A 27609-nucleotide genomic window follows, 5' to 3' on the forward strand; every position below is an offset into this window, starting at 1 on the left:
GAAGTAGGTTTAAAATAAATATTGAATCGCCAGCCGGACTGTTACACAGCATGTGTAATAACAGAAAAAAATCTCGCAACTTGCAGGAAATCAGAGTAAATGGTTAAAATAAAACTCAGTTACGAAATTGCAAGGTAAAGCGCGCTTTCAAACTCTGGCTCAAGCTCTCTTTCGAGCAATTACAGCTACGAAAGCCGAAATAAGTGATGCAGTCGCTAAAAGAAGCAATAGTAAGACTGATTGAGACTGTCAAAAGCTTCCTTCTGAACTCAAGATGTAAGTACTTAAATTTATTAAGTAATTTGGATCCTGCTGGAGCCAACGAAAGTAGCAGTAAAGGCAAGGCAATAAGATAACTTGTTTCATAAATGTAAAACTAGGCAAGCTTTTAAGTGAAACGATGAACATTTTATGTGCAACTAGATATAAGCAAATCCCACAAGCCTTCAAATAAAATTATATATATATATATATATATATATATATATATTTTTTTCAAATACATTTTCAAGTGCGTAATCATTTATTCGTTAAAATTACTAAAAATTGCATTTTCTAAGATTTAAAACGCTCAGTATTTTCATTGAAAAGGATAATGATACCGAGAATACACAAGATATTATTTCGTTAAAAAAATAACACTTTTGATTAAAAATTTGAGTCCCTGGAGCTAATTAAAAGTTAAGTTTTCTTTGTTCATTAGCTGGAAGAAAAAGAAAAAAGAAGTTGGTATGAGAATTTTTAACGTACTCATCGAATAATTCGAAAATTCGATGTATCCGAAATAAATGAGAGTGGAATATATTATGCATTCATATAGTTTTGAGGTTATGAGCTTATGAAGCAAGTATGACTTTCTGTTTCACCAATAACAAATTGCTTTCTCTGGAACAGGAAAGTTATTTCGACCAATAGCAGGTTTTTCCACACTGGGACCAGGAAAGTTTAGCATGAAAATTCTATTTTTTTCTTGAAAGCAACCGCAATCGCAGCGCCTGAAGAAAAAGGAGGAATATAAAATGCAAAACGGGCGTAGTCTATGTCTTCCCTTTCTTCTTGTTCTCACAGCTGCTGTTAAAAGTATCGTGAGTATTATAGTATAAATTTTTTGATGTGTTCAATCTTTTAGTAAAGCATAAGATTATTTTCACTTCAAATTTTACAAATAAGACGTGCAGATGAAATGCGTTTTAATTATAAGGACAGAAAAAACGTTTTTAAAAATAATTAGAATAAAAAATTGTTGTAAATTAGATAACTGCAAAAAAATATGAGAAATTCTTTTGATTTATGGAACTACGGAGTTCTGGGAAAGAGCAGCTTATAAAAAAAATCATGCGATTTAAATGCGCAATATAAATAAAAAAGCGCAATTTGTATTGCGCTTTTTCATTAGTTCCTTCAGTATAACTGAATTTTATTTTGCTTTCTGCAGCAAGAGTTATTTAACAGAAAGAAAAGGAACGCTCGAACTTGAACAAATATACAGATAAAGGAATTTTAAAATAATATGAAAAACATTCCCATTTCTCATGAAATTTCATACTGAGTTTAACCTATTTTCTTTTTGAAGTAAGGCAGTGACAGAATATATTAAGTGCGTTACTTAATATTAATATCTTCTAACAGCAATTCGTTTTCTTTCAGTAAGCGGATTTCGTGTCCTCACAAAATAAAAAGTACTGTCACTTTAGGAAAATATTTGTTGCAGGCCTCGTAGGCAAGCAATCCAATTAAATCGACACGCAGCTATTTCTTGGATAATTCTGTCACTTCTTTATTAAATATGTAAGCGAATCTCCATATGTAACGTTAATTTGCTGTAAAATAACATCGTAGCAAGTTTAGCTTTCCATCATTAGTTTCCTCTATTTTGAGCCCACCAGCGGCCGAGCGGTAAAGTCGCTAAACACTGGTAGTTCGGTCCGAGGTTCGAATCCTGCGAACGGGCGGGCTGCATGGGTGTCTTCGTGGTTTTCCCCATGTGTAACGTGTATACGAGCCAATTTCCCTTACAAAGTCCTCCACGAAGGCATCCCTCCCCTTAGGCGGATAGCCCTAGTGTGCTTTGCCATAATTAAATACACACTTCTATTTTGAATAGCTCATTTTGAACATAAGACTTTTTGTTCGATATTTTTACCTTACTCTATTTTGAAGATAGACAAAAATGCCATTTAAACACTAGCAGCAAAAATTGATTTTAAAATAATCAAAATGAAAAATGATAGTATAGTGATAAATAAATGTAATAAAATGCTTGATCACGCATTGTCATCAAGTTTTACATTAAGTTATCAGGTATTTTATAGTAGTATCAAAAGGGAGCTTCAGAGATAAGAGGTGCAAGGCGCAGCAAACCCGCAGACGAAACTCGCAGGAGCAACGCGTAGCCACAGTTCACTGGAAAGTGTCACAATAAGTGTCACAATTTGATAAGATGTTATCTTCTATTTATTTTCCAACAACAATTATCTTTAGCTCAAATTTTAGGATTTCTCTTTTTTATTCAAATGTACCTTTAACAATTTTCGCTCTTATGTCCGAATTTAATTACTGATTTGCATGAATTATCATTAATTTTACATGTAAATTTTTAATTATTATCGTATATTTTAAGCCTATGTATTCCTTATTTTAACTAATTTCTTATATTTTACAGCATATTTATTTTCCTTAATCTTAATAATGAATGTTAATATTTTCACACCTTTTCAACCAACAAATTCTATATTTTTAACTTAATTATTATATTTTAAAAGCGTAATTATTCAAATAAGCGCTTTTTATTTAACATATTAACAGGTTCAGTGTTTCTCCTTACTTGCTTCGGGAACATTACATGACCTGACTCGGAACAGGGAGCTTACTAAAGCTATGTTTAATAAATGTGGGAAGTAGACAAAACACACAAGAAGGGTATACGAAACCCTTTATTTTTCTCTCTTTACAATGATTTCCGGACTTCGGAATACAGAGACCAACCACTTGTGGTCTGAACGTAAGAATATAAAAATATTAACTAAACTCTAACTTAACTTTGGAATAACAAACAAGGACCTCCGAGAAGATTGGCCGTATATTAACAGGAAGCCGTATGTAGTACAGAGAACTGTTAATACTACAATACGTTTAAAATTATTAAGAGGATTAAACCTCTGGCCTGGAAGGCAACCAGCAACCGAGTAAAACTGCAATGGCAAGCGGCCCGCTCCTAATCACTCCTTCCTCTCTCTTGCTTGGCAAAAAGGCCACAACTTAAGTACTTGGCGTTCGGAAGACAAATTTGCATAAATAAATTAAAGCTTTTAATTCTGGGCGGAAGTAGAAAATAAGAAGTGATAGTAAAGATTTAAAATAAAATAAACGTTAGTAAAACTTAAGATCCTTACATACTTCCCGCCAGAGTTAATTAGTTTGAAACTGAGGTCTAAAACGACCTTGTTGAAAACTTTTAGCTCTAGAATCTAACGCGAGGCCAATCTTTTACAAACATTTCTCACTAGAAACTAGAAATTTAAAAAAAAATTCGTTTTTACATTATCAATTCCATGGACAATTACTTTTCATCTGTACTGCATCTAAACAGGAGTTTCTAGTTGAAATCTGGTTCCTTCCAGAGATCTGGAAGGAAAACTAGTTTAATGAAATGTTACACAATTAAATGGCAAGTAACATGAATATTTATATTTCTCTTAACATTCTTATTTCATTCGTGACTTTATTTAATTATCTCTCCCCGTGCTCTCTGACATGTGTTGTAAAAGAAAACACCAAACACGAATGTGTTTATGTACAAGTGTTCAACACTACCGCCTGCAATCAAAACACTAACGTGTTAAAATTCAACATAACAAGACCTCATAACACACCTTATATTCATCTCTAAACCCTGAGGTACTATTCTGAAAGTGGCTAACTCTGAAGTGTAGCGTCAGAGAGCCTAACTACATTCATTCAACCTTTAACACATATTCACAATAATTTTCTCTTTTTACAGTCACACGAATAAGTTAAAAATTTTTGGCATTACTTTCACTTTTAACATATCACAGTATTTCTTAACGCTTAAAATAACAGTTCACATTGTATATAAGATCATATGAACATGCCGTTAATTTTACGCATTTTAAAACATACATTAGTAGTACATTGTTAACTTCTATTCTTTTCCAAGCAAGTGCCAATTCTTCTACATTGAAATACTACATTTCAAAAGTCTTTCAGACTAAAACTTCTTTCTTGCCAGAATCTTTTAAATAAAATTTTATACAATAACTTTTACAATATTCAAGTATTTACACATTCTTATTAGACATTAATTTTAGTTTTACTCGCGAGTAATTGAAAAACATAATACCAAAATAGGTAACAACTCATTTCTCGCCTTTTTGGCGATAAAGGTAGACCTCACATGAGGTAAAACGTCTTGAATTCTGCCACTTGCAGTAAGAATGAAAGATTAACTTAAGGTTGCAAAGTAAAATAAAGTTTTACTTATCTTTGTGATATTCGGACATTCTTTTTTCTGCCCAGTCCTGGAAGGTAGCGAAGATTAGCGTTTGGTTTATCTTCCTTCTTGTGCGGGCTCGCCCTTCAGTACCTTCCTCTATGAGCTTTCTTTTCCTTCCAGTTCGGTCACCCTTGAAGACCTTCTTTTTCGCCTCTGCCTGTGGTCTTGGCTGTTTGATGGCAGCTGGTTTTGGCGGAACCGGGACACTTCTCTCTCGTTCCTGCTTGGATCTCGTTGCTGGCTGTTCAAATTTTCCTTGTTTCTTTGCCTCCGCAGCTGGTGTTCCTTCCGCAATTCGTCGACACTTGCTGCGTAGACTCCTGTCCGATGGGTAGATCTTCCGTTTGGGAGCCGGGTTATAGTTGCCGTTATTTCTCCTGGCTCTCTTTGCATTCGTCGTACTTCTCCCTTCTTCATTCTGGGGGTGGTCGTGCTCTCTCTTTTCTGGTCGGTGGAACGGCTTCTTTTTCTTGTTAGCTTCAATTTTCCAACGGGGAAACTTTCTTTTCAATTGCTCCTGCCTCCTAATGGCTTGCCCTTGTGCTTGTCGTTGTTCCACCTCTGGAGCTTGTGCCTGCAGTGCCTGCCGTGCCGGATCCTGCAAAAGATCTTTATTTCCATTTCTAATATTTCCATTTTATTACGGTCATAGTATGGTGTTATCTGGTCAATGTTTGCGGAGCATGTTTCACCATTCCTGGCTTTTAACACCACTACAGCCTGAGTTATTTTTTCTATGACATATGGTCCTTCAAATCGTGGAAAAAATTTGGCGGTTTTATCTTCTGGTGCTGAAGAAAGTGAATGCTTAATTTTTAATACTTCATCTCCTACTTTATAAGTTACTCCCCGTCGTTTCAAATCGTAATAAAGTTTTTGTTTTCTCTGTGCTACTTCAGTGTTCTTTTTTGCTTCTTTAATTAATTTTTCTATATCACCCATTTTAAATTCTGGGGCTCTTTGTTAAACATAAAATAATTTATCTAACGGCGTTATAATCTTTCTGCCTAAAAATAACTCAGCAGGAGTTTTGCCCGTTGTATCATGTTTTGCGGTCCTAAGGGCGAAAGCTAATTCATTGACATAGTTATCCCAGCTTTTATGAAAATTTTTAACATAACTATGGATAATTTTCACTATATTTCTATTGACCCGTTCGGCTATATTTGATTGCGGCCGATACGGGACCATTTTTAAATGACGTATGCCCAGTTTTTGGCACATGTCTTCAAATATATTACTTACAAATTGAGGACCATTATCCGATATAACTTTTAGGGGCGCCCCGTATTTTAAAATATATTTATTTAAAATAGAATCAGTAACTAATTTCGCGGAGGCTCGTTTTAAGGGAACTATTTCGGTCCACTTACTAAAATGATCAACTATAACAAGGAGATACCGACATTTATTTAACTGACTTTTGGGGAAAGGGCCCAATAAATCGATGCCAATTATTTCATTTGGAAATTCGGATTTAATACTATTTAGAAACCCGGCCGGGCGGAAATTAATATAATTAACTGCTTGACATGTTGGGCAGGACTGGACATACGCCATTGTTAACTTTTGCAGTTCAGGAAAATAGACTGCCTCGCGTACGCGTTGGATAGTTTTTCGAATACCAGCATGAGAAGCTAAAGGGCTGTCATGGAGCTCCTGCAGGATATTTAATCTAAGACTAGCTGGGATAACAGGTCGAAATTCGTTGCTGGAATTCGTAGTTTTTGTATAGAATAATAGACCATCTATTAGTTCGTAATGGGCCGCCCTATTTCTTATCGCCACAATATCTTGGTGGCTAAAATTTTCAGGATCATTCAAATACTCATAAATGCTTCCAAACTCAGGATCCTTACCCAGTTCGGTTGTTACAGTTTCTCGGGAATTTATTGTACATGCTGTCAGCATTGCCACCTTTACAGTATTACCTTCTTCATCTATTTTTATTCTGGATAGGGCATCTGCTGCGATATTTTCCTTTCCGGGGGTGTGCTTGATTACCAGATTATATTATATATAGATTATATTATATATAGATTATATTATATATACCAGATTATATATTGTAACTTGAGTGCCCATCTTATTAACCTTGGGGATAAGTTTTTCCCTGAGTACAATCTAGTTACCACCGCATGATCAGAATACACTGTTACTGGCGCCCTTCCAAAATAGACTCGGAACATTTGCACTGCAAACAGAACTGCAAGTCCCTCTCTCTCGGTCGCGGAATAATTTCTTTGTGTTTGATTTAAAGTTCGACTAAAAAATGCCACGGGCTGCTGATTTTGCGAAAGTACCGTTCCTACCGCATAATCCGAAGTATCCGCTGAAATTTCTAAATTCTCATCCTTTTCAGGAAATTTCAAAACAGGGCCTTGCGTTAATGCTTGCTTTAATTTTTCGAAAGCACTATTGGCTTCGGCCGTCCACGAGAATCTTGCCTTTTTCCTTTTTAATTTTAACAATGGTTCAGCAATAGCTGCAAAATCTTTTATAAAGGACCTATAATATGAACATAGTTCTAGAAAAGAAGAGAGCTTCTTCGCCGTATTTGGCGGCGGATACTTTTGCATAGCGATTATTTTTGATTCGTCTGTCTCGATTCCTTTCTGAGATATTTTGTAACCTAAGTATTTTAATTCTCGGGCTGCAAATTTGCACTTTTCGACATTAACTTTTAGACCGGCCTCATTTAATAATGAAAACACCGGTCTTAAATCCTGTACATGTTGGTCCAGATTATCACTAGTAATAATGATATCGTCTAAATAGATAAATGTGGACTTTCCAAAAACAGGCCTTAGCACAATGTCCATACATCGCTGAAATGTTGCCGGTGCCCCTGAAAGGCCAAACGGCATACGCAGGAATGCATAAGTGCCAGACTTGGTTATAAAAGCAATCTTAGGCACATCTTCCGGTCTAACCCCTATTTGAAAATAACCAGTCGTTAAGTCTAAAGTCGTCATGTATTTGGTAGAAGTTATGTTCCTTAGAATTTCTTCAATAATAGGTAATGGATATACTGGATATTTAGTCATGGAGTTTAATTTACGATAGTCAATCGCAAAACGCCACCTTTTTGGATGTGTTACTGGATAGTCATTGTTTTTCTTACATAAAACAACCGGGCTAGCATAACTACTTGAGATGGGCGTTATGATCTTTTTACGTAACATATCTCTAATGTGCCACTCTATAATTTTTTCTTTATTCTTATCATACCGGTATGGTTTGTGGCGAACTGGCAGTAAATCTCCGGTGTCGATACCATGGTTAGTAACTTGAGTAAATCCTGGAATATCACTAAATAACGAAGCAAATTCACTTACCACTTGTCGGATTTTTTGTTGCTCTTCCTTAGGCAGGTGGTCAAGGTTTAACATTGGTGGTTCTGTTTTCTCTTCTCGAACTGGTTTCATCGTCAGCTTAAGGGACGCTTCTTTAAAATCCAGTGTTGCTTCTGCCTCTGAAAGAAAATCTATCCCTAAGATGATATGTGCTTGCAGATTCTTTACTATAAAAAACATAATCTTTACTTGTTCGTCCTTGATACGAACGTATAGCGGTAATTTACCTATACACTTGCATCTTTCTCCCTGCGCAGCTAACACTGTCGTATTATCCGAATTATATATGCCTTATTTCCGAAAATTCTTCCTAAAAAATCTTCTGCCACACAGGAACACTGCGCGCTTGTATCCAGGAGTGCGGTGGCTGGGATGTTATTCACCAACACTTCAATCTTTGGAAGAGTCAAATTTTTCACCATCACTGTATTTAACTTGAAGGAAGAGGGGTTTTCTTGGCCTTCGGATTTCCGCACCCTCCCGTCAGCAGAAATCCGTTTTAGTTTAAATCTTGTTTTTTCCTTTCCATGCTTTCCTTCTTTTTCCACTGGCCTTCAGACTTTTTTCCTGGATTGCTATTGAACTGTCGACGTTCCCCGGCTGTTTTTGGATACTCGGGTTTCCTTGCCCACTGATTCGCTTTGCTTCCGTAGCCGTGTGCTTGACTTTGCTGTGGTCTTGGCGCACCAAATTGGTTTCGTTGCTCATATTGGCGTCTTCTTTCAATGTCCGCCGTTCGTCTACTTTCAAACTGGATTGCTAGCTCAAATAACTTTTCCAGTGTAGTCTGATTCCTTAATTCAATAATGTCTTGTACTTGGGAAAGTAACCTCGGCAAAATCACTTGAATTATCTCAGGATCCGGACGGTTTCCATACAAGAGTTTGAAGACGTGAATTTTTCTTAAAATAAAGCTTGAGAGATTTTCAATTCGTTTCTGGTATATGCTGAAAAGTTCCGTTTCTAATTTTGCACGATCCCTTACGACAGGGAAGGCTTTTACTAGGGCAGTCTTGAAATTTTCGTAAGTATAGGTGGGACTTCCCGCTTGACCCAAGAGACTTCTGCCTATACATTTGAACCAATTAAGCTCTTGGCCCCTCAAAGCGCTGGTAGCTAAGGTGACTTTCTGGAACTCATGCACGGGATACATCATGAAGTGGTCCTCCAATTTTTCCAAAAAACTGGTTACCGGTGAGTTTCCATTAAATGTTGCTTCTGGTTTCATCGATGCGCGCATGGTCTGGACGATGTAACCAAATCCTTCCAGGGCGGCAGCTGGCATTTCTGGATTCTGAGCCGCTTCTGCAGGCAGCACAGGTTCTTCTTGAAACTCGGCCATGGTTATTCTTCTTCGTCGGGCGCCACTATTAGGTTCAGTGTTCCTCCTTACTTGCTTCGGGAACATTACATGACCTGACTCGGAACAGGGAGCTTACTAAAGCTATGTTCAATAAATGTGGGAAGTAGACAAAACACACAAGAAGGGTATACGAAACCCTTTATTTTTCTCTCTTTACAATGATTTCCGGACTTCGGAATACAGAGACCAACCACTTGTGGTCTGAACGTAAGAATATAAAAATATTAACTAAACTCTAACTAGACTTAACTTTAATAACTTTAATAAACAAGTGGCTACTTGAAGATTGGCCGTATATTAACAGAAAGGCCGTATGTAGTACAGAGAACTGTTAACACTACGATACGTTTAAAATTATCAAGAGGATTAAACCTCTGGCCTTGAAGGCAACCAGCAACCGAGTAAAACTGCAATGGCAAGCGGCCCGCTCCTAATCACTCCTTCCTCTCTCTTGCTTGGCAAAAAGCCACAACTTAAGTACTTGGCGTTCGCAAGACAAATTTGCATAAATAAGTTAAAGCTTTTAATTCTGGGAGGAAGTAGAAAATAAGAAGTGATAGTAAAGATTTAAAATAAAATAAACGTTAGTAAAACTTAAGATCCTTACAATATAAGCACTAATACAATACATTCCACCAGCACGAAACTCTCAACTTGTCCGTATGGATCTGCAGGTCTTACTCTCACTTGGCACACATGTTATTATAGGTGGAGACCTTAACGCTAGACACCGTGCATGGAACTGCTATAATTCTAATGACATAGGACGCGTAGGTTTCAGTTTGGCCAACTCGGCGAATCTACGCACAGCAGCTCCTAAAACCCCAACACGGTATACTGCCCGTTCCATAGGAATCATCGACTTCTTCCTGTTCAAAAATACCAGCGTTCCGCTGGATATTTCTGTGCTGGATGAACTCTCTTCTGATCATGATCCGGTTAGAATGGTTCTGAACATTAGCAGTTATACCCCACCAGACACAAGAGTCTTTATTACTGACTGGCGAAGGTTCGCCAAAACTCTAAACAACACACAGTACACATTGCCAACAGTTCATATGAGGGATGACATTGACAGGTTAATTCAGAATTTCACCACTGAGATTACTAATGCCTACACCAATGCTCAAAAAGAAGTTCCTCAAAGACGTGCTCATAGAAGTACAGAACTACAAAACTAATAAAAAACAGAAATGAGCCAGAAGGCAATTCCAGTGGTCCAGAAACAGGGAAGACAAGCAACGCTTCAATCGCCTCTGTAACGAGGTCAAATCTCTTTTAAACACTCAAGCACAACACAGCTGGACCAAATACCTCCAGAACCTTACTACTGATGATAATTCACGGTGGAAGGCTATCAGGAGGTATAAAAAATGCCACAATGACATTCCAGCCCTTAAAAAGTCTCAAGGGATCCATTACACAGAAATTGAGAAAGCAGAACTCTTAGCTCAGCATCTGGAATCTCAATTTCGCACAAACAACATTCATGATTCTGACACTGAAAACATTGTTCAACTGTATCATTCCACCTTCTTCACAAGCCCACGCACAAACAACATTATTCCAACCTTACCTTCAAATGTCCTTGCAATTATCAAAAAACTGAAAAGGAAAAAGAGTCCAGGACTGGATACCATTATTAACGATATGATTAAAAAATTCCCAGTCAAATCTATCTTCATCTTCCCCAAACTCTGCAACCTCATACTAGACTGTCAGTATTTTCCTCAAGCCTGGAAAACAGCTAAAATTGTACCTATTCTAAAGCCAGGAAAACCTGCTGCAAAACCAGACACTTACAGACCTATAAGTCTCCTGTCAACAATAAGCAAGGTATCTGAAGCAATACTACTTAAAAGAATCAACGCGCATCTGGCTGAAGAAAATATCACCATTCCACACCAGTTCGGCTTCAGAAAACACCTCTCCACTACCAACCAACTGTACAGAGTGATTGAAACAATATCTGAAGGGATGGCTACTAAGAAAATAACAGGAGGCCTCTAATTGAGATTGCCAAGGCTTTTGATAGAGTCTGGTTGGATGCCCTCATATACAAATTACACATTCTGGGATTCCCAGAATACATCGTAAACATTACTAATTCCTACCTCACAGGTAGACACTTTGTCGTTAACGTCTCAGAAACAAACTCTACTTCACACCCTATCCTTGCAGGGGTCCCTCATGTGTCCTTGCTTGAACCGACATATTTTAATATTTATGTGAACGACATTCCCACCACACAGGACACAACACTTGCTATGTATGCAGATCACACAGCGATTCTAGCACAGAGTGCATTTATTGATTCAGTCATCCAACGTTTACAAAACTGCATACATTCGCTAGAGTCATAGCGAATAGACTCTAGCGAATGTATGTAGCTAACTAATTAAATGCAATTAACTAATTAAATGTAGTTTAACTAATTAAATGCATAAATAGTCATAGCGAATAGAGCTTGGCTACATACATTCGCTTACCAAATCAAAGATTGCTGTTAATGTAGACAAAATAAAGGCTTTCCTTTTCACAAGAAAGACCAGAATTCGAAACAACCTGCAATTCTACAACCAAAGTATTCCATGGGCCAAGCAAGTCCTATATCTTGGAATGATCCTCAATAATACTCTTACATGGTCCCCACACATCACTTCTATTATTCAGAAGTTCCGAGTTCGTAAAGCACAACTCTATCCCTTAATTGCTCGGAACAGTATATTATCAATAAACAATAAGTTACTTATTTACAAGTCCATTCTCAGGCCATTATTATGTTATGCAAGCCAGTCTGGGCACATACAAGAAAAACAAACAGGCAGAAGCTCCAAGCATGCCAGAACATAGTGCTAAGGCAAATAATCAGTGCAGGCTGGTACATCAGAAATTATGGAATATATCAGGAGCTTGGTGTAGAGTTACTTTGAACACACTACTACATATTAGCAAAACATTTTCATGCAAAGCAAAATATGATTGATAACTCTAGTATTAAAATTTGTACTCATGACTATAATAACTTAGACAATATGGATAGGCTCTTGGCCCAACTTAACACTACGATTATGTAACATTCTGTTATTAAGTACCAACTGTTTACATGGGCTATTATTTTTTATGTTTCCAAGCATCTTCTGCACTATGTCTGTATTTATGTTATTTGTAATTGTGCTCACTGTACATATTCCTTATACTATATGTTATTTTTGTATCTTATTCATGGATTCAGGTTACTAAATATTTACATTCATACTTACCATGTTTTTATCCCAGGGTTACCAGTTCGTCTGCTTCTGTGCCAATCTTTCTTACAGCTAGTCGATTTTCCCATTACTGCCTAAAATGAAAGTTAATACTTTAGTAATATTTACTGAAAACTAGTATCTTAAAATTAATTCATTTATTTATAAAATATTAAAAAGAAACAGTATCATAACTGTTAACTAATTAAATGCTTAAGTGTAAGGTTATCATCCATCAAACTTAGAAGCTACCAATTTATTCTACAAGGTGTAGAGCCTAGGCTCAGGCACCCTGGTGTAGCAAGGACCGTTCCACAGAGGAGGGGAAGGAGCCCGAATATTATATCTTTATGAAAACATCTTTTCTTGCCATTTCTTCCCAGAATATTTTTTAAGATACGAATTATATAGGTTCAATGTAAACTTTCCATCTATCATTGCCATTGGATAAAGAAAAGTTTTTTTCTTACTCTTATCTTTGCCATTTAAACGTGTGATTTTATCATACGAGAAATCGCGCTCTTGTTATAAATTTCCTTGAATAATAATTAAAAAAAAAAAAAAAAAAAAAAAAAAACCATTTATTTATTATTGCAGATTTTTCTAGCATGGAACTGAATTGCGAATGCTTTTTTTTGTTTTTTTTTTTAAAGAACTATGAATCACTGGGAAGTCTCCTTAATATTCTTTATGGTCGTCATCGGTGTGGCTTCATCATTAAGATCATATTATATTGCAGCAGTGTTTGAACACGCTCGTCAATCGAATGTGACTGAAGATACGCCCGAGATTATAATATCCAAGAACTTAGCTTACTATAAGAAAGCAACGAAAGAAGCCAAGACGAAGGTAAGTACGTATAAGGAAATATACGCGCTCTATATCTTATGCAAATTTTGACATCACATAACGTTATAAAAAAATTTTGTCTCCTTATTTTGTTTACAGTTTCTGAAGTCTGTATGTGTCTCACTGATTTAACGTATATAAAAATAATTTGCATTCTTTTGGCAAGGAGAAGTAACACTTTATTAAAGGGAATAAAGGAATTTTTTCTTTATCTGAGACTGATGAACTGTTTGCGGAACTCTCAAGTAGGCGAGCTTCCAACATCCAGGATCCTTTCGTGAAGAACAGTACAGTCAAAATTCGTTAATTCGGACACCCATAATTCGGAATGATCTATAATCCGGACCTCAAAACTAAAAACTTTCTGCGCATGTGCCGCGTTGACACATGCGCAGAGGCGTTTACGCGTGCGCGTAAAACCTTTTACGACTGCGCATATGAGTGTGCGCAAGTGCAGAATACGTTTTCGCGTGCGCGTTTTATGTATAATGGACGTATAAGCTAAAATTATCTAATTATCTATTTCAGTTAATATTGATGATTGCGTTGTTCCTTAATTTTCGAATTGGATCCGGCTTATTATTTTTTGCAGACTGTAAGAGCAATTTTATAAAAGTAAGCTTAAACTTTCGATTATATCAAACAGAATTTCCGATATATATTTGCTAATATGTAAAGGATCTAAAGCGAAAGTATGTTTTGAAATCCGAAATCTGTTTATCAATTTCACTCTGTTCGGCGGGGGGAACGCCGCGGCGGGCGTGTAAGCTGATTTGGAAGCTGATCTGTCAGCACTATCCTTATCTTCAGCGCAGATGTTTTTATTTTATTTGGCTTATAATTCCAAATGTAGTATTTCATCTCGATATGCTCCGTCTTTGATATGATTTAAAACAAGTTCCTCGTCATTATAATTCGCTTCCGATAGCGAAGAAAGTGACAGAGGTTATTGAAAACGAAAAAATTTCGATTGACAAATTAGTCCGTGCTCTCGACACAGCAATTATAGGACTTGAACAGCGGAACTTTGTAACTGAACAAGAAATTATGTCTGTTTAATAGAATTAAAGAGAAAGTATTATCACATGAAACGAAGCAAAACTTAAACAACTTACATTGAAAGAAATGTTTAATAAAGTAAACAAATAAATATTAAGCTTTTTCTTTTTGGAAATTTTGTTACCCTTTAGATCATAATTGTTCTTTATTTCATAAATTACGGTTTCATATTTTTAATTTTAGAATTTCTGCATGCCATCTTACGAGATTTAAACTGATGATCTATAATCCGGAAAAATCGATAATCCGGAATCGGCGAAGTCCCGACGAGTCCGGATTAACGACTTTTGACTATATTTTGATTTAATTAAACAAGACGAAATTTCAATAACTGCAACACGAATAGCAATATTTTAAAATTTTAAGAATTTATCATCTGTTACCTGCTATTTTTTTATTATTTACTAGGGTTTCATTACTACTTGCAGATGAAAAGGTGTTAAATTGTCCCAACTGTTAAATTGTCCTATTTTATGAGATTAATGAACTTTTAGTTGTAAAAATACAGGCTATCGAATATCAAACGTAAGTCTTATTTAGGGTTATGTATAATTGAAAGAAAAATATAAACTAGACACGATTAAATATGAACAGTAAAATTACAGGTATGTAAATGGTAGTAGTTTCTATATTTCTCAGTTTCATTTTGGTATATTAATTTGCCAGGATTCGAGGTGTCATATTATTATAAACTGCTTCTTTAAGATAAGCCCATATGTCTGATGAAATCGAGATCTGGATATGTTAAGATCTTAGATCATAAGCCAATGATACAGTTACCGAAAATTCATATAAAAGACAGTGGTTATTTGAGCATAGTCTGATATTGCTTCGTTATATTTTAATGAAAAATTTTATTTGTTCTCTTCCCGTATGTCATCGATATAAGTACGTATAAGTTTTAGATCTAATGTTAGTTATAATAAATAATTAATAAAGCTATGATTAATTTCGTTTCCTGAATTAGGATGAGGAAAAATTATATTCCATTGGGAATAATTTCTTTTATTTGAAAGAGAAAATTGAATGAAAGATATGAAAATATAAAAGTAATGTAAAGCACATTTCGCGACATTTTATTTTAAACTTCGTAATAAGAGTGATAAATAAAGCTACGTAGACTATTGATTCGATTTTTTCTTTCCTTACAGGGAGCTGACATTATTGTCTTCCCAGAATATGGCATATTTCCTCCACTGGAAAGAAATGAGTTGAAACCATACTTAGAAGTGATTCCAGATCCCAAACAGGTTACAACCAATCCTTGTAATGAAACAGAAAAATACCAGAACCGCACTATACTTTATACTTTGAGTTGCATGGCTCAGCAGAATGAAATTGTTGTAGTGGCAAATATGGGAGCCATCCAGTCTTGTGAAGGAGAGGATGAATGCCCAGAAGATGGATCTTTTCATTTCAATACTAACGTCGTTTTTGATAAGAATGGCACAATGCTTGTGCGCTATTACAAGGAACGTTTATTCTATGAATTCGGCATGGATCTACCAATGCAACCGCAAGATTTTGTATTTAAGACAGATTTCGGAATTTTTGCCACATTCATTTGTTTCGACTTCGAATTTTTTAAAATGACTGAAGTAGCTCAGAGGAAAGAATTACAGATAGATGCAGTTGCTTTCTCTGCGATGTGGGGAAACTCTCCTCCTCAAAGATCATCTATCCAACTTTGGGAATCGTGGGCGCTTGGAAATAATGCTACACTTTTAGCGGCCAATATTCAACTTCCAGGTTATTTAGCAGTAGGTAGTGGGTTATTTAGTGCAGCCGATGGGCCTTTAGCTTATACTTTCGATCCAGATGGTACGTCAAAATTAGTTGTCGCCACAGTTCCGAGAAGAGGCTACAGTTCTACTTTATCACCACCGAATGCTAGCATTACAAAGATCACTTTGAGTAGTACTGAAGAATCTCATAATGATGGATCAGATATCCCTTCGGTATGCTCTTGGAGAGTTTTAGGCACAGCAAAGGACCTTTACAAAGATAACAGATGCCACGAACCAAATATGTCAAATTTTTCGTTCGTGAAGTTAATAGATGATAGCGATCATATTAAAGCTTGTTTTAATGGCGTATGTTGCTCCCTTAAATATTCTTCTAATGGTATGACGGAAAATTTTTACTTAATAGTATACAATGGTACAATTGATTATGATTATCATAGTCGTTATTCCCTTTGCGAGCAGACTTGTACGTTGGCAAGATGTGAACCCAATGGGACAAATCCCTGCGCATCTTTCCCCCTGAAAACCGAAACATTGTTTTACAACGTCCAACTCACAGCTGACTTTTCTACTAAACATATATATCCATCTATTGTAAGCAGTGGTATGAGATTAACTCCAACGAATAAATGGAGTCATGGAGTTAAAGAGATATCTTCTGATGTTTACAAAGGTTACATCAATTTCAAAAGCACCTCAGGAGAGACTTTGGTCTCTGCGGGTTTAAGAGGCCGTTGCTACGATCGAGATCCTCCATATATTCGTTAAAACTGTATTTTTGCTATAATCTGTGACACTGATAATTTGTTTTTCTGATTTGTAGAGAAAGATATCGAAATTCAATGTAATTTTTCCTTTCAGTTTCCCTTCATGGACATGATCACTGAATTCGCAAGTAAAGATTTATTAACATACAAACCCATGACTTATGAATAATATGACCTAACATAGTTTGAATTCCTGAAGTAAGATATTCTGTGTTGAAATAAATTGAGTTCCTTTTCATTTTGCCCTCTGAATTAAATTGTAATGAATTTATTTTGTAATGTTATGTGAAACTGTACATACCAGATTCGTGAGAATTGCGCGTTTGCTGGAAGTGTCATAATTTCATATTTTCTAACTTGTAGTGAAAAACACATGCTAAATACTGTTATTAAATCGGAAAATTTTTTATTAGAATACTTTCTGTGGAAAGAGTTTTTATCAGTTTCAGGTTAATTTTATGTTAAATTTTACGTTAATTTTTAGCCTGGTTATCTTTAATTTTCTTAGTGCTTACAGAGAATAATTTTGATATAAACCTTTAGCAAAATTCATTTAGAAAGGTATAATATGTTAAAGTAGGTACCTTTCGGCATACAATACTGAAGCAAAAGTTACTGCAATTTCTTTTGGATATACAATCAAACCTAAATGTGAACGCAATAAAAGTGATCATTAAATCAGTAGGATCCTTACATAGAGGAAGCGTCTTGTCTAATATTTAAACGAAAGACTTATCACTTTTATTCATATTATCCAGTTGCCTACCAGTGGCAGAGCGGTAAAAGCCTCTGCACACTGGTAGTTCGGTGCGGGATTCGAGTCCTGGCGAACGGACTGTTTGTGTGATCGTTTTCATGATTTTTCGCATGCATGATGTAGATACGAGCCAATTTCGATTAAAACGTCCTCTACGAACTATCTCTCTCTGTCTGTGTAGTGCCTAATGGCGTAGCAACAATAAATGTTTCTAGTTATCTAACTGATTTATTTAATATTTTTTCTAAAAGTACCTTTAATACCGCTTTAATGCTTCGTTTCCTATTTTAAAGGTGTTATCAATAACATGGAACACATTGAAAAAGTCTCGTTCACTTTTCTCTTTCACAGATTTTATAGTATGTGTTCTAGGTTCTAGACTTTCTCCAGACATAAACGATCTCATTAGTCTGAAATAGGGTGAACGCTGATTCGTTAGATCAGATGACTAGTTGCTACTACCATCGGGCCCAGCTTTGGTGGGCATTGCAGCACTGAAACTGACATCGCTTGAAAGCAAGACATGATATCCCCAATGGTTTACGAATTATCACTCTGCTATAAATGTTTGCAACATGCACACTGAGGGGGGAAAAATCGAACAGTTCTATTTTTCCCGTTGTACTGGGCGTATTGACGAAATTCAAATTGCGTTTTCATGTCTCGACTTAGGATGTATTTAGATTTATATAAAGCGGTTGTTCTAATATAGGTATTTTGACATAAAATCGCACTTTTTCTAAAATAACATGCTAATTTTTTTCCATATCTCGATTCTACGACTATGCCTAAATATTATATTTTGTAAAATTTGATGCGAAATTTACGGATAAATTCAAAAATTTATTCTGCCGCAATTTTTGTTTTCAGTTTGCGGCAAGAATAATTCACTTGTCGAACTTCTTAATATATGGTAACCTATTTTCCTTTCCTTTTTTTCATTGTAGAAGAGCGGGAAAAAAGTCATCGTTTATGCTTTCAAATAATTTTAACAGTGTAAACTACATTTGGCGTTATTATCACTTATAACAAACATGCCGAATTTCGAAAGTAATTCATGTATATCATAGAACGGATATGTAAATTCATGTATATAATAGAAAATTTGAAATAAAAAAACAGTAATTCTTTGCAGGTGTGCCTAGAAATACATCTACTTTAAGATGATGTTAAAAATTTTATAGGTTAAAATTCTAAATTTTTCCGAAAAGTTTATAAAAATTATTTAAATATACAAATTTTAAAACTAAATGATAAAAATGGGCGAATTTTTATTTGGAATGAATCTAAATTTCAAAATGCGAAAGGAAGAATCAAATAAGTTTAACAAAAAAAAAAAAGAGATATTAACAAATATGTACCAAATTCAATTAACATGCAGGAGCTAAAATTTTGAGAGCTAATTTTTTAAGAACTACTCGTGCGAGTTTTACAAAACTTGGCAGTTTGCATAATTTGAGTCGTAGAATCGAAATATGGAAAAAAATCGGCATGTCATTTCAGAAAAAGTCCAATTGTGTGTCAAAATACCTATATTAGAACAATGCTATATATAAATCTAATACATATCTTAAGTCGCGCTTTCGAGACATGAAAAAGGTAAGTTGAATTTCATTAATCGGAAGAGAACGGGAGATATAGAACTGTCCTCCCCCTTTTCCCCCGCACTGTACATTTTAAAGCTATTACTAAATTGGAAGAATTCTTAAACTAAATATTCTGCATACAAAAGAAGTTTTTATTTATCGTGGATGAGTGGTAAATGATCGTACTTAGCTTGATATTAAATTATCGTACTTGGGAATCCAATCTTTTTCTTAATGTTTAAGACAGACACTGAACCCTTTTCAAAATTCATCTAGAAAGTCGAAATATGTTCAAATTATTTCGATCTTCTTTGTTTTTAATTAAAGAAATATATATAAATCTGTTTCTTTATTATTAATTCGCTTTTTAATAAACTTCCTGTATCCGTTTTGGTACAAAATGCGAAACATAATCAAAGAGAAATAAAGTTCGTAGAATCGAGAATAATAAACAATAATCAAATGAAAGTTAACAAAAACTATTTCGGATATTCAGTCATATCCAATCGAGCCAAGAAATTATCATCGAAAGGAGCCTTAAATCGAAGAAATATATTTACTAAAAGCAAAAGACTTCCTACTTAAATTTTCTTTATTACCTCCCAGTTATCTAACTGTTTTAGCTTAAATTTCAATTACTTTTTAGAAGTAGCTTTAATACCGCTTTGGTGCTTCAGTTCACATTATAAAGAAGTACTGCACTATCAGTAATAGTGAATACATTAAAATAATACAATCCATTTCACATATTATGAAGCAAATTTGCACAGAAGTGACACATTTTTTTTTCACCCTATTCCCTTCTCACTTTCAGAATCAGATTATTCCGCATCCATTCTCTTTTATCACACATATCTTAAGTAGCTTGATAATCGTGAATTTCAAGAAGTGAATTGCAATTTATGTACTGTATAGAAAAACAATGTTCAGGTCTTTTGGAGCTATATAAAGTAACACAAAAATTTAGCATTTTTAACTGAACAGTTTGGTCTTGTGCATCACCTAGTTTCTAGTTTGGATGAATAACTGTCACTTTCAGAAAACAATATTAAATCTTCGATATATTAATAAAATTCCCTCTTTTTTCTCCCTTTAAAATTTATCATGTAAAATATAGAGATGATCTGTTATAAAAAGTGATGCCCAAACGCCATATATTTGCATGATTTATTACTTTCTAAATATAGAACATTACATCAAAATTGATATTAACCTTTTGGCTACATTTGACGCATCAGTATGCCATGCATTTGTTTAGGCAAAAACGCACATGGCGTTCTGATACGTCACGAATATGACGTTCTAATATGTCAACACCAAATTAGGAAGGGCACTACCTGGCAGTGCAAAGAATGCCAAGTACCACTGCATTTACCAACTTGTTTTGAAAAGTATCACATACTTCAAAATTATTGATAATTTGTTATTTATTATAACCAGAGTTTATTTGTTTAAAAGTATTTTGTAATACTAACTATTGAAATAACTAAGTTATTTCAATATTATGCAGAAGTATATATAATGAATAATACGAAATAAATTAATTCTTGCATAAAATCTATTGTTCTTACTTGCCCACAAAATTAAATATGCTCCAATTGCAAAAAAAAAATGTTCAAATAAATACGTACCCAAAGGGTTAAAATGCTCGATATGCAAGGCCGTTCATTATGAAGAAAACATTCAACATGCCTGCCTGGCTAGCATAAAAGTCATTAAAGCTGGAACACCTTCAGATTTGTAAAGATTTTACAAAATAAATCCTCTATCCAGCCTTCTGAGAAAGTAACAAATGTGACTTGGATTTCTACTACATTTGCTAATATCCCTTCATGAAGAAATTCTAGGGATTAATATCAGGGACATGTAGCTGTTAAATTAAATCATCCTGAAAATTTCCAGGATATCGAGAAATAATGCACTAGGCACAAAACATACTTTAAACTTCATGCGATTTTTCTCGATATCCTGAAAGTTTTCAAGACCATGAATTTGAGTTCTGAAAACATTCAGAATTCTTACATTAACATTTAGGAACCTAACGACGCTGATGAAAGTTACTCACCAGAGGTGTCCGCCTAACATGAAGAGGTTACACAGCAATAAGGGCAGAAAATGCCCTGTATGTTGTTGAGCCATGAACTTTCCATTGAGCATTTTAAAAGCAACTTTTCCTGCAATATTTTGCATAACAAAAATTTTAATGCCATTTTCAATGTATAATATTTGTAATAATAATATAACAGAGCACCTTCTACATGATCAGGGAAAGTGTCTTAGAAAAGAGACTGTTTCAGTCTCCTTCAAAACTTAGAGGTCTATAAATTCATTATCAGTCTAATGTCAATTTTTTTTTTATTTTTTATTTTTAACTGTAATGCAGATGACTTCATTCTGAACCCAAATGTTAAGTTTGGCGTTAAGTTTTTATTTTTTTTCAAACTGAATTAAGATAATTAGACATTGATGGAATTATAAACATACAGTAAAAATAGTTTTATTTCCACTTTTTACATTTTGTTCTCCTATTTCATTTTACATTCAGTAATAGTTGAAAATTATCATGCTTTTAATGTGCAGTACATTTCAACAACAGGTAACATTTCACATCAAGATATTTAATCACCATTCATTTAGAAGGCTGCCTAGCCATTAACACAATTTATCTTGACACTTATAAGTTCTTAATATAATAAGCAAATATTTTAAATCATTTTCTTCATTTTTTTATATAATAAACACTAAACAGTCATAAAAAGAACAACATCATTCCTTAAACTGCATTTCAAACTGAATACTGGAGACAGTAAGCTTAATCCAAAAATATTTGAGAGAATATGAATTTAATTACGATGCATACAATTTTTGTGATTAGTGAAACAAATTATTTTCTAATGTAATTTTTTTTACTTAAAACTGCATAGCTCAATCAAAAAAAAAAAAAAAAAAAAAAAAAAAAAAAAATTAGATTTGTATAAGTGATACAAAATTCTGTTACAAATTTTTGCATTTTCTTGCTATCTAAAATTTTACTTTTGCTCAATTTTCAAAATTTTTAAGACATTCATACAAAAAGAAAAATGCGTAAGAATTATGAGAAAGGGCTAATAAAAAAATTACCAAGCTTAAAAAAGGGCAAGACGGATAAACTAACACTTTGGCATTTATACCTTAAATACAGTTACCATGCAAAAGTTTACCTTTTTCATTACTAATAATGCTTTTCAAGAAATAGGATCTTTCTAACTACAACATTAGCAATCTCTACAGCTAAACTGCTTATAAATTTATTTAAGAATTGATTTGGATTTGTAAAAAACACATGATAATTTTGGGCATGGAAATTTTATTTGCTTATAATATATCAGCCAAAAATTAAGCCCCTTTGAATTGTTTTCAAAGTATATATATGACACATATAGTATACAAATTGCCTAATTAAAACCAACTTGTTATGTTAATATTCATTAAATTAAAAATCAACTATTTCTGATTAATACAAATATAGGTAGAAAAATGAAAGAAAATCCATGCAATCATACAAAATCAAGAATATAACTACACATAAAATAAAAAGATAACTAATCATGAATGAGCATATACTGCAAGAATAATAAAAAACTAACTACAAAAAAAATCAGAAGGCAAGAACATTACTTTATAGAGACATGTATTTCAAAGAATAGACTTCAATGAACAGCTTAACAAGTTTTGAAAATACAGATTTAATTTTAAACTGCGTGTCTGCTTTATTTCAGTAATGTGTTTATATATATTCTCCACTTAATATATTTATAGAAAAATCATATCCTGTGCATGAAATCTACAGCAACTTAATTTGTCAATTAAAAAGCATTAACATACTCTGTGCAGAAAAAAGTATATGAAGTGACTTCATCCTTAACTTGTAAAGCAAAGAATGTTTGAACTGAGAAGCTTAGGTTTCTTCAATTAAAAGCAGATCCTAGTCATGCTCAAACTATCTTATTTGCCAGATTACTCAGCATTTAACTCCACTCTTCTCTTTTATCAAGATGATCTTTCCAGACAGTTCAGGCTATCTAAAACAATATGGCAGCCATTATATGGCAGATGACTATATCTCTGATGCAATATCTCTGAAGTGAAGCTTCATATTGAAAAACTGTAAATCATTTTCATATAACAATTTCACCTCCTCACCCTCAAACATTATTGTAACACTGATTATGGGATATACTGTATGTATGTATGTAGCTCACACATACAATACATTAAAAGCTGTGTGTCCTGGAAAAAGAAAGTGGCAATCACCTGGCACTAATTTTCTGTAATTTAACTTCTTTGCCAACTTCCTGACTACAGTATTTTAACCTTTCACACTGCATGACACAAGTATTATCCTCTTTCATTCAGATAATCAAACTGAATGCATACAAAGAAACACTGATTGATCTGTAAATCAAGCTAAAACCCTTTTTAAGAAAGCCTTTCAACAACTTTTTTTTTAATTACATTTTTTAAGCTAATGAAATACATGGAAAAAACACAAGATTCCAATTTAAAAAATATAAAGACAATTCTTTTTAAACCTATGCATATAAGATTAAATACAGATTGTAAAGGAAAATCTAATTATCAGCTTTCATGGCTTGGAATAAATATTCAGGCAAACGAGAACGTTTTATTATTGCAAATTTGGATTAGGAAAACTAAACTGAACATAGAATATGTGAAAAAGCTATTTTCCAAAATGATAAATTATTAATTCAATATTTATCAGCCACAGATCAATTATTTTCTAACCTAGCCACGATAAACAAAATATAATTGAAGCCAAATAATATCAAATAAAACAAGAATTATAATCTAATATAGAACCACATACTAAATAATCATAATATTCCTTTCCCTGTAAGATATGCTCTTAAAATTACAATGGAGACATACTATTTCATGGAACATTCAAATTTTATGCAAACTGCTTCATTACATGGTAAATTGTTTCTCTAATTACTCTCCATGAAACAATTTGCCATGCATAAAATTTGAAAGTTTAATATCAGGAAAGCACTTGCAGTTAGACAATTACATTTTTAGAAAACAAGAGATAAGATTAAATCGTTTAAGACAATAATCAAAAGTGAATTTATAAAAAAAAAAAACTGGTTGTTTTTTAATATAAGCTTCTATCTAATTATCTAGCTGCAAGTATTTGTGGAATCTTTTACTATTACATTCTTTTTTCTTTCTTGCTTTATTTTATTTATTTATTTATTTTATTCACATCCACAGATTCGCTTACATTTGTTTTTAACTCCCATTACTTTTCCTACATGGCAGAAAATACTCTACTCTACTTTCACAATAAAATAATTAGAAAAAGTTTTAATAAAATATTTGCATAGATATAAAACATGATTTCTGTCTTTCAAGCAATTACATGACATGCATTTACAAAACAAATAACACAAAAAATAACAGATATAAGCTGATCACAGACAGGTTTAAAACATAAAAGGTAACATTAAATTATATGAAACATTTATTTGTTGCTTAAAGTTCCCCCTAGATTTCAAAGTTACAATTTTCTTACTTTTTAAAAAGGCATAAGATATTCAAAGTCAAATTTTCTTACAGTCAAAGAATCAAAAATGCCTCTGTATTTTGCATATTTAGTTTAACTAGAGCAGGCTTTCATGAGAACATTACATATAATACATTTATTTTCATTTTTTACCATTACAAAACAAAATATCTAAAAAAATCATTGTGCTTTCATTTTACAAAAAATCAGTACATAAGTTTATAATAAGTCGAGGGAGAAGTGTAATTATTGAAATGAATTATTTACTTCACCATTTAAGAATTTAAAATTTAATTACTCATTAAAAATGGTTAAATAAATATTTGAATTATTACAATAAACAAAAACACCATACAAATATTCACACACAAACTTAAAATATTAAATTGTGCAATGATCTTATGATCTAAATAGGAAAATGTAACCATATTTTTTTTTATTAAACAAGGTAAAGAAAATAGTATCAGGCCATAAAATCATTTGGTCATATGTGTATATACAAGTAATTAAACAATTTCCTGCATGTAGTAGGTAAAAGAAAAATTCAGTTAAAATATTTTTTACAAGGAAGACATAATATCTCAATATACCATGACAGCTCATCATGCATACATGGAAGAAATCTACAAGCTTAGCATGCACAAAGCTTTATTTCAGAATTATATGCTAAAAACCTTCACGTTTCATACATAAGTGTATATTTTAAATCAACAGAGAAAAAGAATTTATTCCCTCTTGACAAATTAGTCATTTTAATGCAAAAATATGTCATTCATATTAGTTTTGATATTATAGTATAAAAAATATTCAGACTGCAAATATCAACTACATTTGGCATTTCTAGATAGTATATGTTATTATGCATTATTTGTATATGTGTAAATATTATATGTGTGCATAATTATATACACACATACAGATAACATAAAATATATATTAAAATCCCACCCACAATACAAATGTATTTTGGTGGTATATTATTAATTATTTATATAAATACTTACCAAAATTCCCCCCCCCAAAAAAAAAATCCCTTTCATTCATTTTATGTATAAATTTGAGTTAAGAAAGTTGATTTATTTCATAGAGGCAATATTCTTGCCACGGAGCTCTTCTGATGTGATTGATACCAAAAATTTAACTTGTTACATTCATTATATTTATCACAATTTTAAAACTTAGCATTCATTAAATTTTGATACGATTTAAATGGATATATATTATTTAAATTATTATTTTGCATAGTTGCCATAAGAAAGAGAGATAAAAAGGCAACCAAAAATGAAATCGTAATTAATTTCTCTAACAGCGATTTTAAAAATTATCATTAATGATTCTTTTGTTTAATGACAGATAGCTAATTATCCCAAAGCACCAGTTTGGAAACAATTAAAATATTTTTAAAAATTGGTTTGAAATTATACAGAAAAATATGCCTCATTATAGTTTTTCTAATAGTCATCATTCACTTCAATACTTTTTCCATCACAAGAAAAAATTCTGTTCATAATATCTAATCAAAATACTTAAAATACTTTTGTTTAAAAAAAAAATAAAACAATTTTACGAAATTACTTTTGAATTTTAAAACATAACATTTTTTTTTGGATACTTGATATACCAAATCAAGTTACAAATTGATTTAAAAAAGGGGCTGAAAGATTTTTCTGTTTTTCAAAATGGGAACATTTTTAAAACCTGACAAATACGATTTATTAAAAAAAATTTCATATTAAAAAATTAAGACTAAATGCATCTGTTTATACATAAAATGAATTTACAGTTTAAACATCTGTCAAATTTGTATTGTTTTTAGATTACATGCAAAATACCTCTTTTCTTTTTAAATTAATAATACAATCAAAAGCTGTAAAAATTTAATTAAAAAAAAAAAAAAAAAAAAAAAAACCTTCATCAGAGAACCTTTCTTGCTCATTTTAAAAAAGTGTAGTGGTACTTCTAATAACATTTTTAAGGAAGCAAATCCAAATATTACCTCCGAGTAATACATTCATGCATTTTAAAACATAGCTATTATTTGCATCCCAAAATAAACGTTAAGAAATAGCCAAAAAGTCAAATTGCATGTTAAAAGAATAGGCATCACAACCAGAGCTGTATCATTTTTTCTCACTTAATTTCTTCTTCAAAAATCCATGAAAGAAAACTGCTGAAAGATGGAGTGTAGATTTAAGAGTTACACATCACAAGCATATGCAATTCCGTGATACATTCTTGAATACACAACTCTTCTCAGACATGTGACAATCATTTAAGGCATATCAGTAATAACTTAATGGCATGATGACACACTTATTGGCAAATATAATGCATTTTTCATGTTTCACTGTCTAAGTACGAAGCAAAGAAGAGCATTAAATCCTTCTCATTCTTACCTTAATATTTGCCACCTTCTACACATAATTTTATCAGCAAGATAACAGTTATAATTTAGTTTAAATTCTTTCATTTCACAATGCACATCTTCACATTTACTGAAATAGTTCATGACCAAAGTCACCATTTTCATTTTATATTGAGTTAATTAGCATGTCATATAGGATGGTTTTAAACACTGAAAGGCGTTAAATTCAGCTCTCTACGAATGTAAAAAAGAATATAAGCCTTGCAGCTGGCAACTGTATTTTCATCAGTCAAGGTTACAGAACTATCATTGAAATGATGCCAACATCCTATGAAAACAATTAAATAAAATTAATCAAACAAACTAAATTAATATATGAAAGTATAATTTTTTTCTTAAAAGTTTAAAATTAAAACACTGAATTCAAACATTGCA

The 27609-nt window shown here is 33.0% G+C and overlaps 2 protein-coding genes across 3 annotated transcripts in view; one reads left to right on the top strand and one right to left on the bottom strand.

The window, feature by feature from the left end:
* Positions 1-952: 952 nt before the first annotated feature.
* LOC118187508 (biotinidase-like) lies at positions 953-20800 on the top strand. 2 transcript variants are annotated; one of them, XM_035357748.2, is made up of 3 exons: positions 953-1085; positions 13134-13329; positions 15540-20800. In XM_035357748.2, the coding sequence occupies exons 2-3, from the start codon at positions 13138-13140 to the stop codon at positions 16899-16901; spliced, it is 1554 nt and encodes a 517-aa protein (XP_035213639.1). In that variant the 5' UTR covers positions 953-1085; positions 13134-13137; the 3' UTR covers positions 16902-20800. The 2 variants fall into 2 exon arrangements, with proteins under 2 accessions (XP_035213639.1, XP_035213640.1); XM_035357749.2 differs by lacking the exon at positions 13134-13329 and having other exon boundaries at positions 971-1085.
* Positions 20801-21724: 924 nt separating this feature from the next.
* The window catches only part of LOC118187511 (ubiquitin carboxyl-terminal hydrolase 3-like), an 81827-nt gene continuing 75942 nt past the window's right edge, over positions 21725-27609 (bottom strand). Inside the window, exon 15 of the mRNA XM_035357750.2 lies at positions 21725-27502. Coding sequence (XP_035213641.1) covers positions 27378-27502 — 125 coding nt within the window. The 3' untranslated portion in view covers positions 21725-27377. The remainder of the gene's footprint in view (positions 27503-27609) is intronic.

This window comes from Stegodyphus dumicola, chromosome 6, assembly GCF_044657685.1.
Source record: "Stegodyphus dumicola isolate Sdum_Otavi_A_Nest chromosome 6, ASM4465768v1".
Lineage (NCBI taxonomy): Eukaryota > Metazoa > Arthropoda > Arachnida > Araneae > Eresidae > Stegodyphus > Stegodyphus dumicola.